At 36.5% G+C, this 13024-nt stretch overlaps 1 protein-coding gene across 3 annotated transcripts in view; it reads right to left on the reverse strand.

The window, feature by feature from the left end:
• Window positions 1–9054: 9054 nt before the first annotated feature.
• Window positions 9055–13024, reverse strand: part of CACNA2D3 (calcium voltage-gated channel auxiliary subunit alpha2delta 3) — a 335791-nt gene continuing 331821 nt past the window's right edge. For all 3 annotated transcript variants that reach the window (XM_069866081.1, XM_069866082.1, XM_069866080.1), the window contains 2 exons: window positions 12311–12390; window positions 9055–11487 (listed from right to left, as the gene is read on the reverse strand). In XM_069866081.1, coding sequence (XP_069722182.1) covers window positions 11395–11487; window positions 12311–12390 — 173 coding nt within the window. In that variant the 3' untranslated portion in view covers window positions 9055–11394. The remainder of the gene's footprint in view (window positions 11488–12310; window positions 12391–13024) is intronic.

A 13024-nucleotide genomic window follows, 5' to 3' on the forward strand; every position in this document is an offset into this window, starting at 1 on the left:
TTAATGTTACTCTTCATACTTAGAGAGGTGCATGGAAACTGGAATATTTTTGCATTCATGGATTACTGAGAAACTTATAAAAATATTAATTCAAATTTTTAACAAAACCTATTTGAACTGACATTGCACTGAGCATTATCCGTTATTTTTCTCAACAGAAAAATAATCAGAAATAATTGCAATAATTGTTATAAGTGAATTCTGAAGAACACACATTTGTATAACAAACTGACAAACATTAGCAATATGAAATACCATGTGAGTTTTTAATAAAATAAAAAATAATACAATAATAATATTTTTTCATAAAATAATAAAATAATTAGGATATCACTTGCTATCAATTAGAGAGCTTTAGTTCTTTGAATGTTTCTCTTTGTCCCATTGGACCAAACAGAACTCACCCAGTACAGAAATGTCTTCTACAGACAGAAAAATAGCTAGACTATGTTTTCTAAGCAGTAGGCTTTCTGAAAGACTTGAAGAGTTCTGTTCAAAAGCCATTTGCTTGTATTTGCGTAATTTCAATTGCTTTTGCTCGCTAAAATTTAAGAACTCCAACTTCAAGCAAATTAACTTCAACCAGGCAGAAACCAATTCCACCTGGAACAGGGGTACAGAGCCCATGGCCTGGGTGAAGATAGAATGACATATTGCTAACTTTGGAAATCCAGGAAATCATCTCCTGAAAACTCAGGAAGATTTATGCCTTTCTAATCCAATCATAATTCACTTCCACAAAACATGGAATGAAATCCACAGAGAATCATCCAAGGAAATTCTTGGAGCAGACATATGGGAAAATTCCTCAGTAAAGGTAAAAGGTCATATAGTAACCTCAGACAACTGAATAAAAAAAAGAACAATCAAGGTCTCTAGTCGTTATAAGAAAGGTTATTTTCTGATAAGTCTATAGGTGAAAGAAAAAGAGGAAAACACAGCAGCACCACAGAAAAAAATAGCATTTATTTTTGCAATTGTGTTAACCAAAGGTAAAATTCACTGAGTTAGCACAGGAGGAAGCTTGAACCAGCACATCTTAAGAACCAGGAAGGTAACATGATTGAAAATTCTGCTAAAGAAAACAAACTCAAAACCAGCGAGGTTCCTGTCCTACCTTTAGTGGCCACCTCAAACACCCACTGCTTGCAGTGGAAAACAGAATGAGGCCCACATGTACTACTTCTTTTTTCCTGCTGAAATCACTCTAAGTAGCTGTCACTGGTCCTTTCTGATACAGCTTCCAGCAAACACAGTGGAAACAGAAGGAAAAATAGCATTTCGTTACAGTCATGCCTCGAGATAAATCCAATGTCTTTTCTTTCCCTGAAACTAAGGGAAAGATGAATTGACAGGTAAATTTAAAAGTACTGTACTCTATATTGCATTTAGGAACATAATTTTAAAGAGCACCATGGAATTCAATTACCTTTGAATGATCCTGCCAAGCCACTTCAAGCAGGGCTGATTCGCTGCAACAAATCCTTGAAAAACATCAAGTGAAAGCAAACAAAATTGAAAAAAATACCATCACCTGAGGCTTATCATGAGATGTCCTTTCCTAATTCTCCCCCCTGCAGCCCATCCATTAGACACTTTACAGGTTGTCCACGTAGGGAGGACAGATGTAAGGAAGGATGGGGAGCCTTGTCGTGCAGAGCATGGATAGAGGGATGGTGCTGCGCTCCTCAAATTCATTGGGGAGGGAAAGGAGACAAGGATTTACGTTCTCTGCTGAAGACTGGACCAGGAGATTGTGAAAGACTTATGCTGTCACTTGAAAGGCCAGCTTGAAATATACATGGCCCAAAATATTCCATGAATTATTGCACTCCGGTGCATAGGTACAGACTAAGTTAAGAGGATGTAATCAGAACCAGAAAGCAGGAATGTTCTAGGATGACATTTTGCTTATCAATATCTGCAGAAGTAAAAGAATGCTCTTTAAAACATAACTTTTTTCCAGAACTATAATACATAAAACCCACACGTATACATATATATACACACACATATAGATACATCCCCACACTGTCTTATTCCCTATAGTGCTGTGAAACTCATCTTTCTGGTTCTAATGGTAGCAGACTATATGCAAACCTCCAAAAAGATTCAACGAGCTCTTTATCTTTGCTCTGATGCTAGGAATTGGTGGTTTGATAGGTGTTTAGGCTTTATTTTTTTCTCAGAACTTGTGGCAAAAACTAAGCAGGAATAGAAACACAAACTGGAAGAATTTAAAAGGACCTGGAGCCCTATAAGCTACAGTAGAAAAGATCCATCATGATAAAACTATGGAGAAGAAACAGATGTGGAGTACAGCAGTCTCCAAAGACTGGAACAAAGAACGATATGTCAATTTTATATCCCTTTGCTTTCCCTTTTCTTCTTCATGAATGCTGTGATTGTGTTTCTTCAGTGATTATTTAGCTATTAAAAAAAATACAAACCCTGATCTACTGATATGTTAAAGCATTGTTGATTTGATAAGCACCTGGTTTTTTCATTTATATGAGATGCAAATCTCTCCCAGAAGAGATAATAATAGAAATTCTGGTAATAGAAGTTCTTGTTTCTAGAAGTTCAATTACAAATGGGTCAAAAAGCTTTTGGGGAGTATTTTGCAATACTACAGAGTTTCTTAGATATGTTGAGGCTTGAAGAATAGTTTAATGCTCTCTTCTTCCAGAAGGCAGTCTTTTAAGGATATTACACTTCAGGTCTTACAGGCAAAATTCAAAATTTCTCTCTTTCAGAGAAAATGGGACTTCTGGTGAGCAAGATAAACATGACATACTTTAAGAACTATTTTTCAAATCAGCTTCTTTATTTACAGCATGGATGTCAAGATAACAGATATTTTAGATGAAGGACTTCACACGTTCCAAGCTAAAGTTCACTAAAGATATGGAAAAGATACCTGAACCTATATGCCTGTTATTTCTATTAGAAAATGGGCAAGACTAGTAGCATTTGCAACAGATATAAGATTTTTCACTTGATTTCTTGTTGTGTCCATTTAAATTATTGGCCTACCTTGTCTCAGGATACAGTTTAATAGGCTGGATAAGAAGCTGATACATGAATCCTTTTTACATTGCTTGCGGAGAGATGAGTGAATGACTAGGTTTTGCAATTTTAATCTTTGATATGATCAATACAGCATTTCTGGGCCAAAGTATTTACAGTACAGTCAGGTCAAGCATTAGACTGCTTTTACTTCCCAACTGAAATACAAAAGCAAAATATCAAAGGATTTACATCCTGAGCTTTCTGTACTTCCACCTACCAATTATGAAATGAGGACAATACGGGAAAAGAATTAAAGAGGAACCCACTGCTGAACCCAGCCCAAACCCAGCTCAGTAGGCAGCTTGTCTTTTTATTTTTCTGGTTTTAGGAATTTCTCTAGGAGCCAGCTTCCTCCCCCCTGTTATCTTGTACCCAGCAGCTTCAGCTTTGAGTCCGTGCTGTCCCTGCTTGTGCTCATTCTTGGACAGCAAATGAAGCTTCTCCTAAAATGTCTTGCTTGTCACTAACGCCGGTGTTCACCAACTTGCTTTTTCTGCAAGCTGGCACTGATGCACTGCCTTTAATAATGTATGGTTGTAAGCTTCCACATAAAAACTGCTGCATACTAAAGCCACGCAAATGCTGTCTAAACAAAACTTCATTTCACTCTCCAACACCTAACAAAGCTGAATCTTACATGCCTGATCTCTTCATACATAGTTTTACCAGCAGATCTACATGAAAGCAAGAATATTTCCAAGAACATGGCATGGATATTTCTACTGACTGTTACAACAGGAAAAAATGTGTTATCCTTCCCTTTCTTTTCTATGCCTGCCATGTTACAAGGTACTTTTCTTCTTCAGTCAGACTAGACAAAAGCTGCATAGGCAGAGAAAGCAGTAGAAAGCATAGAGGGTTTTTTTTTAACCTGTTTGTTTTGCTCTAAGTATTTTATATGTTTGCATTAGGCTATCCTCCACTCATCTTAAATCTGTCAGATGCTAATGAAGATCGGTTTGCTGTATTTGGAAAGGAATGGGCAGGACAAATTTCCAGGTTTTCTGCCACGAATATCAGAAGGATAAAGCTTTCTTCTCTCAACTGAAACAGGTAAGAAATTCATGGTTTCTCCTAATCTGAAACAGCATTGCCTAGAAGTCCCAAATGCAGCACTGAAAATATGCAACAATCTTTAGTGCATTAGGAGTTGTAGATAATTTACATGCTTGGCAAGGCAATTTAAGATCATTGTTTTTTGTTAAGAAATTCTCAAGTGTTTACTGAAAAATATGTTAAATGTGAAACTTCTCCGTATCTTCTGTAGGAAAAAAATCTTTCAAGATAGGCAGATGCAAACACATAATGACTGCCATATGTCAAAAGGTTTTCATGGTTAAAAAATCAGCTTAAACAATGCCTCTCTAAGTTCTCATAAACCCAAGTTTTTAAAGTTATTTTTAAAAAACAAAATCTGGTGAGCTTCTGCCAAGAAAAGTTTTATCAGTGGAAAATAACACATCTTGACCTTCCTATATCTCACAGAACATTTATCTTCCTACAGAGATCTCTGCTTATTTCATTACTGGTGTACCTATATTAACTAGATATCCCTTACTGAGTTCATACATGTATAAATTTAAATGGATCACATTAACTTCAAGTTTTAAACTGAATTCAAAATACTCTTTGTTCACTGTTTCTTCAAAGGATAGTTTTCCTGGGAGTTCTTGAAATTATCTGGGTTTGGACTTGGAAAGACTGAAGAAGAAAAAGCAGGAAGAATGTCTGCCTTAAAACAAAATGCATCTCTGAAACCCACAAAGACCTGATGATGGAAATCACAAGTCTCCACTAGAGTCTTTATTGCTAGTTTTTGCGTCCTGCTTTTTAATGTCTGTTAGAGATAATGAAACTACAAATTAATTGTGGCTCCGTTTTATTTCTGATGCTCAGAAACTAGCAATGTAAGTAATTTTTTCCCCCTAATTATTTCACTCACATCTGCAGACATGAAACAGATGTACCTAAACAGTTTCATTAACTATAACTGATAATAAAATATTGTCAGGAACAAGGGATTCTATCTTAACTATTGCACATATCACAATAACAGCCCAGGGGAATATTAGAAGATACAGGAATGCAGCTGGTTACTTACAATTAATTCTGTCTATATTTCCCCCCACCCCCTGCCAAACAACATGGGCAAATGAAAAATAATCTTTCATTTTCCAGCTAAACCCAACTGACCAGTGCCAAAACACTAACAAAGAAATGAAAGAAAAAAATTCTTTATTTCCAGTCTCAGGAGCCATCTGCACATTCGCATGTCTGCCAAAAGCATTCTCGATTAGTTCAGCTACCCCAACTAGTCCAAACTAACTTTCTCTATTAAACATTTAGCGCTCTTCCTAAGACATTTAAATAGCTGATTCAAAACATTTCTTGCTATGAACTGAAATCTGATCTTCTCTTTCTCCTGGAAGTGAAATACCCCGTGTGTTAAAGCTGCAAACTAAATCCTAACACAGTCAAACAAACCCAGCATTAACCACTTGAACTTCTGGTGTTAAGGTTCAAATTTGATTCTGAATCATCAAGTGTAACCTTTTCTTATAAGGCTGCTTTAAACACATATAAGTGCAGTTCAAGACTCCATCCAGAACAAAACAGACAGCTTTTGAGTTTGATCTTACGGAGGCCCTACTAGCTGTCAACTCCTTATAACCTTTTGATAAAAGAATTCAAGTAAGAGATAATCAATCTCTGCACTACTTGAATGAACTAGAGCTCAACGCTTCAACAATCATCTTGGATTCTGCAGCACTCTGACATGACAAACTGGAAATTCCGCTTTAATTCCATTTAATTTAAAGATAACGAACGACTTCCAATTAATAATGAAAATATCACAGGGAATCCAGTAGCTTTCATGCCACTTATCTTGATACTGCATTGATTTTTTTTTTCCAATACTGTTTTGTCTGTTTGGGGTGAATTGCTTACAAATCTCTGCATAGACAAGGCACCTCATATGCTGCCAGAAACTATTAGCAGCAAAGCAGAGAACAAATGCGAGTTTTTGACACCTGGTGAGGTGCTAGAGGATAGCTTGGCATAAATACAATTATCTGGCTATTTCTGCCACAATGATGAGCAAGGAAATCTGTTAAAACTCTTGAAATGGAAATTGCCATCTTAAGGTTTCAGCCTCTCATCACCTGGATGACTATATCAATTTGCAGCTCTACTGGCTACTTTAAAATAAGGCCACATTCAGATTTAGGAGAAAATAATACAAAAAAATTAGTTACCACCCTTTAATTATTTTTTTTGCTTGTTTAATTAAGGCTGCCTTTTATAAAATTACAGAACTAAAGGAAGCCTCAGTAATTAGATATTTAAAATATCTATACAAGGGAATGTGATGCCTTCATAATGAAAGAGCATGCCTTGTTTATGCTCATTTGAGTTTCAATTAGAAAGTTCAAGCAAAGTTTCATGTTCTTAAAACTGATCATTAAGTAGTCATCTGGTATTTAACAACTGCAATGTAAGGTGTAATTTTTGTTTCAAATTGTATTGCCTACATTTTATTAACACTAGTTAGAGAAGGGTAATATAGGTTTGTTTTACCATCTTCAACTTGGACCTAACTCAACTATAATGCAAAAGTGTCTCTTGTTCCAGCTCTAATCCAGTGAATGACAATGGGTTCTTCATAGATTAAGGATGTGCTTTGAAACTCTTCAAAGCATCTGCTAGGCAGAACTGCGGACTTCTAAAACAATTTATACTGGAATAGCAAAGAATAAAATAGCATTTGCTTTTTTGACCACAGTTACTGTGGGAAGGAGGAGAGGAAAAAACATCTGAAGGAGTTGGAAAGTTATCCTCCCACTCAGAGCATCACAAGAAAACACTATGACTTGGTATATCCAAGTTATAACATCCAGTTCAAAAAGTGTTCTTGGGAAGAAACATAGGATTGCCTCTTGAAGATGAGGCAAATCCTCCCAAGGAGCTATTCTAAGAATATTATCATAGTGGAACAAATATGATCTGAGCCTAATGACCAACAGCAAAAGATGAAAGAGAAGAAAATTGCCTTCAGACTGGATTGTCATAAATTCCAGTGAGTTCTTCTGAAGATACTCACCTTTCTCAGTAGATACATGGGAGCTAGAGAGAGTACATTGCTGTGAAACAGATGAATAGCAAGTCAGCTAAACACATACTTGAAACCTTCAGAACCATGGGAAAGAACTTTGATGAGAAGAAAAAACCCCACACAAACAGAAGTATCTTGTACAACTCAAAAAACAGTAATAAAGTCAGAAAATGAAATAAACATAATATTTTCCACATTTGCAAAATTTTGATGGACTTTTCAGAAAACTTTCCAATCATGAATGCCTATTTACATTAAATTTGCATGAGTGGGAATTTCTGAGGCACAGAAAGTGCCACGAGTCCTTGGAGACTACAAAGTGCTCAGGAGACAAATGGAAATAACTGGGGTTTTCTAGCTACAAACTTCCTGAGCCAAACTTCTACGTTGCTTCTGAATCCAAAGGGCTAAAAAGGCCAGTGCCCTGCTGTTCTGGGGCTCTCACTATCAGAAGAAAACTGAAACAGTCTCTTGAAATCATTTAGGCAATGAAACAATCGCTCCTGGTTTTAATATCTTCTTGCTGTAGGCAACCACCTGTTATGCCGAGCATACATACTGCAGAATTGGCCCTAGCAGCAAAAAGCAGTGGGTCAGGCAGCCTCTGTGTCACAAAAACAATGAGAGGAGATAGCACAGCTGCAGAAACCTGCCTGAGGCTCTCCAGCTTACTGGATTTTAAAGGAGTATTTGCGGCACTGACAGTTATGGGCAGACAGTTTTCCCACACAAAGCCATTAGAAATTGGTGTGTCCAAGGCCAGTCCTGCGCCCCCAGACAGATTTTGTTGTATCAAGATTAAAGGAAGACAAGGCAGCTGGGAATAATATGTTGAAAATCAGTGCCATTAACAGAGAGAGTAAAAAAAAACATCCAGGCCCTGCAGAAGCCGAAATTTTAACTATGCCTCTTGATGTGCAGAAACAGATTGTACACTTGTCCTGGTCCTCCTTGGATTTGAAGTCGGATTTAGGGAGATAAAAAAACATAGAAGATGTCTGAAATCTTTGTTTATTAAAAATGCATATAGTTACATACATGCATAGTTTTCTATTGACTATATTGGGCTTTGGATCAGACCTTACATGTTATTTTTAGGATTTGAGAGGAGTAGCACCTATGATTAGTGAAATTATGAAATTTAATTACATCTTCTATGACCTGCCATGGGTTATGTTATGACAGCACAGACCCACTTCATGGTATCTTCACAATTTCTCGCAGTTTCAAAGCTAATGATGACACACAGACTGGTAAACTTAACAACAATAAGCAATATTCCTGCACGTTAGAATGAAATCAGCTTTTCTGTAAACTGTTTGGAATAGCCCTTGGCACGCTTTCAGCCAGTGTCAGCTAGCTCTGTCCCATAAAACTCAAAATCATCATTTCTATGTTTGGACAGAGGCTGTTCGCGTTGCAGCTACTTCGTTTTGGAGACCAAGAGATCTTACTAGCAAATATACAACACCACTCCGAGCCAGTTGGCCTCAGTGCCAAGAAATGTTTCCAGGCACACTCACTTCACTGGGACAGATGCAGCCAATTAGTTCAAACAAATTAGTTCACAGGACTATCACTGACCTACTGTTGATCTGTTACACACACTCATGATTGAGGCTCGAAATTCAGAAAACGCAACATGAACGTCAACGATTGAAAGTACTCGGTTGTATATGAGGACCCGCACAGGCAAAGATCCACAAATATGAACCCAAGACAGCATCTCCATGTCTTCTAGAGTACTGGCTTTCTGAACCTGAATTCACAAACTTCTGTAGGAATAAATACAAAATGAAAAAGATGCGTTCATTCGCAAAGAAACTGCAACTCATAATTTTTTTTTTACACTTAGAAACTTATTGGATTATTCCGCTTTACATAGTAACATTTTTGTGTACAGTAATACATTCTGTCATTATAACTTTGTCTTAATGTGTGAAAATCAACTGTCACATTTCTCTGAGCAATATTCATTTACATACCCATATTTTAATCTCTTTCACAACATTAACTTAGACTGTCATATTTTAATCTCTCTTACTACTCCCTGGCTCCTCTGTAATTACAAAAATGTCCACCTCTTTACAAAATTAACAATGAATTATTATTAGGCATTTTCATTTTGGTTCAGTAGAAATACATGTTTTCCTCTAATGTATTTTTCTTTGTAAGAGCAATGATGATTCAGACATCAGACAGGACAGGCATTTGTATGCACAGCTTTTCAACAGCTCTAATGAGGAAGATCCTTCTTTTCACTTTCTACTAGCAAGGAAAAATCACCTGGACTGTATTGGTTTATAAACATTTCTCTTTTAAGCTGCATTGAGAAAAATCAAATGTCAGACATACAAAAGCATTATGAGGCTGTAGTGCTGTGCATTCTGGGAACTCACATGGAAAATCAGAAACTAAAATACTTTATTTATAAAGTATTGAGATTAATTTTGGGGAGAATGATGGAGAGTAAGGGGGAATGATGCTCAGAGAAAATATAAGCAAAGAACCACAGGATATCTCTGTCAGTCCAAGTATAGAAAATGCCTTGAATTCCCAATCAGTTTAGTAAACAGAGCATGGCAGTAGGACAACAGATGGACTGAGTGTCAGCTGGAAAATCATTCCTACAGTGAGTGATTTTGAGACCAGCAAGGAAGGGCAGAGAAGTGTGTAGGAAAACCATCCTAACCAAAAAAAGATGAGGTGAAGAAAATAATGAGTGCAGACAAAGATCTGTATGGTTTCAGAACCAGAGGAAGTACCAGTGCATTTGAACCAGCTAAAGCGCTGAAGTGGAAATTTTATTTTACTAGTTCTTCCTCTTACAAGCTGGATTGTGTTCCTTAAAACAAATCCCTACTCAGTGGCTTAGCTCCCTATTATCACCTAGGATATATAGCAAATCTGCTTAGTGTTTATATCTAATGCTAAAAGCATACTTACTCTCCATCAGGAAACTGCAATCTTCAAGGATCAGATTTAGAATAGCGGCATTTATTTTGCATCTGATGTATTATATTGTTAGAAGGTCATGGTATTCTCTTGATAGCATTCTACTTCTTATAAAACCCCAAAGATAAACTGAGAGATTAATATACTTCAAAGAGCAAGATGCTCAGCAAACATATCCACAACAGGGATGTTATTACCAATTACAAGGCGAATATACTCATTATACCAGGGGTAGGATAAATATCCCTCTTTGCATAGGGTTTTAAAAGACTCGAAAATCAAATCTTCTCATTTCCCTTACAAAGGAGAACGTATGGCCTAGAACAGAAAAGTATTAGTCTTGATATTTGCCCACTGAGGATAAGCCTCAACGAATTCTCAGTGAAAACTGTAATGAGTTCTGCTGATGCAGATGTAAGTTAAATTTTCTCTGCTTATTAATTTCTTTGTAAAGAGCTTCTCCTAGCTGACATGACATCTATAGGGCAGAACACTAACAGAGCAGTATCATCTTTTTATAGAGGTTATTTTACATACCTTCCCACAAATTGTAACACATGAAATGTATTTAATTTTGCCATCTGTGACCAAATCAACCAATTTGATCTAAAGCTTGTTGGGAAAAGGCTTTAATCAGGCTTTGGCTCACTTTCTGAATGTGGCTGAGATGTTTTACAGCTATTTCCAGAAACCAAACCTTCACTATAAATCAGCACGGCATATTACCTGCTCAGCTTCATACATGCACATGTGTTTCCTTGACTTGTTAATAAAAACTATTCTGCCCTATTATAAAAGCTAACTCCACGCTTTCTTCTCTGAATCTTTTCAGAACTAGGCTAAAAGCATAAGAAAACATCTTCCACTTACTTTATTTGCTTCCCATCAGTAATTAGTGGAACAAATATATTATTGTACTTAAAATACACTCTGAAGCTGTGATTTTAATATACTTTATTGAAAAAGTACACAGTTTTAAATTATTTTCAATGGCACAAAGCAATGGTCACCTCTATCTACCAAGACCTTTTTTGATGAGTCATGACTACCATATGCCAAATTCACATCTGCATGACTTGCAAAGTAAAAAGATAAATCTTTTTTCAACATATCTTTAAGAAATTATATCACCAACAGTTTAAAATCATGAAATGCTGATGCTCTGACTATATTTCATGTCCTTTATGTTGCACCATTTCCCAGTTCACAGTTTATCCATGTATTAGCATGCCAATTGAACACATCAGTCAATGTCACCTTGAGAAAATCTTCAATAGCAGAGGAAGAAGAACAAGAGGAGGTTTAGCACTAAGGCCTGAGACACCACCACACTCTCTTGCATTTTCCTGAAGAAAACAAAACCAACCAAATGAAAATAAATACAAGTCACTACACTCAATCATAATACATGGTTATTTACCAAACTGTATAGGCAGAAGACTGGTGCAAACAACAAACCCCATGAACTAAATACATTCAGGAAGTAATACAGGTATACATTTTCATTTGAAAAGTTTAGATCATACACTGAAAGTGAATATGACCTACAAGCATTACACAATTCCCTCCGTGCCGTATTTTAGGTCTCGTTCTGCATTGCATTACACCATCAAAGGAATGTTACTTGAGTAAAATGGATGTTTATGAACACATGCTGTATAAGCCATTGTAATCAAATCCTGTTCTCTATCAGATCTCCTCAGCACTATAAAAATAAAAGTACTATGCAGAATACGGAATGTAAATGTGTAGTGATCCCTCCTGAGCATGTGTAAACATAACGACTAGAGTATGAGTGTTGAGATACTGAAAGTAGTTACTGAAAACAACACGGACAGGACAAAGTTCCCAATCCTCTAATGAGGAATCTTGTGCTCAATGCTTGAGCCAAAGTGAGTTCTCGATATTCCTGGCTGCCAGTCTGTGCTCATGTCCTACCATGTTCTCTTATATGATACAAAACAGTCTACAAAAGCAGTGAGTCAAGACGTTGTCTAAAGGGGTACTAAAAAGATTTGCAGCACTCACAAAGTCACTCACCTTCCCCATTACTGTGTTCTGACTGAATATTTCCTCATGTTTTACCTTAGAAGATAGCTTCCCTATATATATTTTAAGAAATAAAACATCTACCAGAGTCAAAGGGAAGGAAATTAGGTAGAAACTTACTTCAGGGTGAAATCCATGACAAGATTCAGGGCGTCTTCTTATCTTTTGAGATTTTAAGCGTTCGCATTTAAGGGATTCATTATGTACAAGGTGGTTAAGGAGAGATCATCGAAGCATTGCATTTTAATATCCTGAGTTTTTGTATTTTTGAAATGAATATAGTGAAAATCTTTCAGCTCCTTCCTTCCTCTCCATCAGAAAGCCAAGGCAATATGTGTGGCGAACACAAGAAAAAGAAGATAATTCTAGTGCTTCCTCCTCAGTTTAGGCAGTATCATTTGCACTTATACTACTAACTTGTCTTTCCATAACCAGTCTGCAATGCCTCAGGCTACTTTTGATAAATCCCAACTTAAATGAGAAAACAAATCCTGAGGTACAGAACAATGCAAGGTAAAAAGTGGGACAACTGAAAATCAAGTGATATATTTACTTTGCTACGTTTTTATATTTTTGGAAAGTAGGATTCTGAAATATTTTCAATATTTCAGTCCAACCCTAAAATAGAAAGATATCTACTTTGCATAGAGTTTTATAAGTTACAATATCAGGAGCTCCATTCTCATAAAGAAATTACTTACTTGGGACCATTCTCAGCTGGCTTAAATTTAAACAATCCCAGCACTTCGTAATGGGTAATGATGCATTTTAAAGTCGTGTAACGCAAACCTCATGTAATAAGACATTTTTCAACATTTGCATCGTGAATCTCTT

The sequence above is a fragment of the Phaenicophaeus curvirostris genome, chromosome 11 (genome assembly GCF_032191515.1).
Source record: "Phaenicophaeus curvirostris isolate KB17595 chromosome 11, BPBGC_Pcur_1.0, whole genome shotgun sequence".
NCBI lineage: Eukaryota > Metazoa > Chordata > Aves > Cuculiformes > Cuculidae > Phaenicophaeus > Phaenicophaeus curvirostris.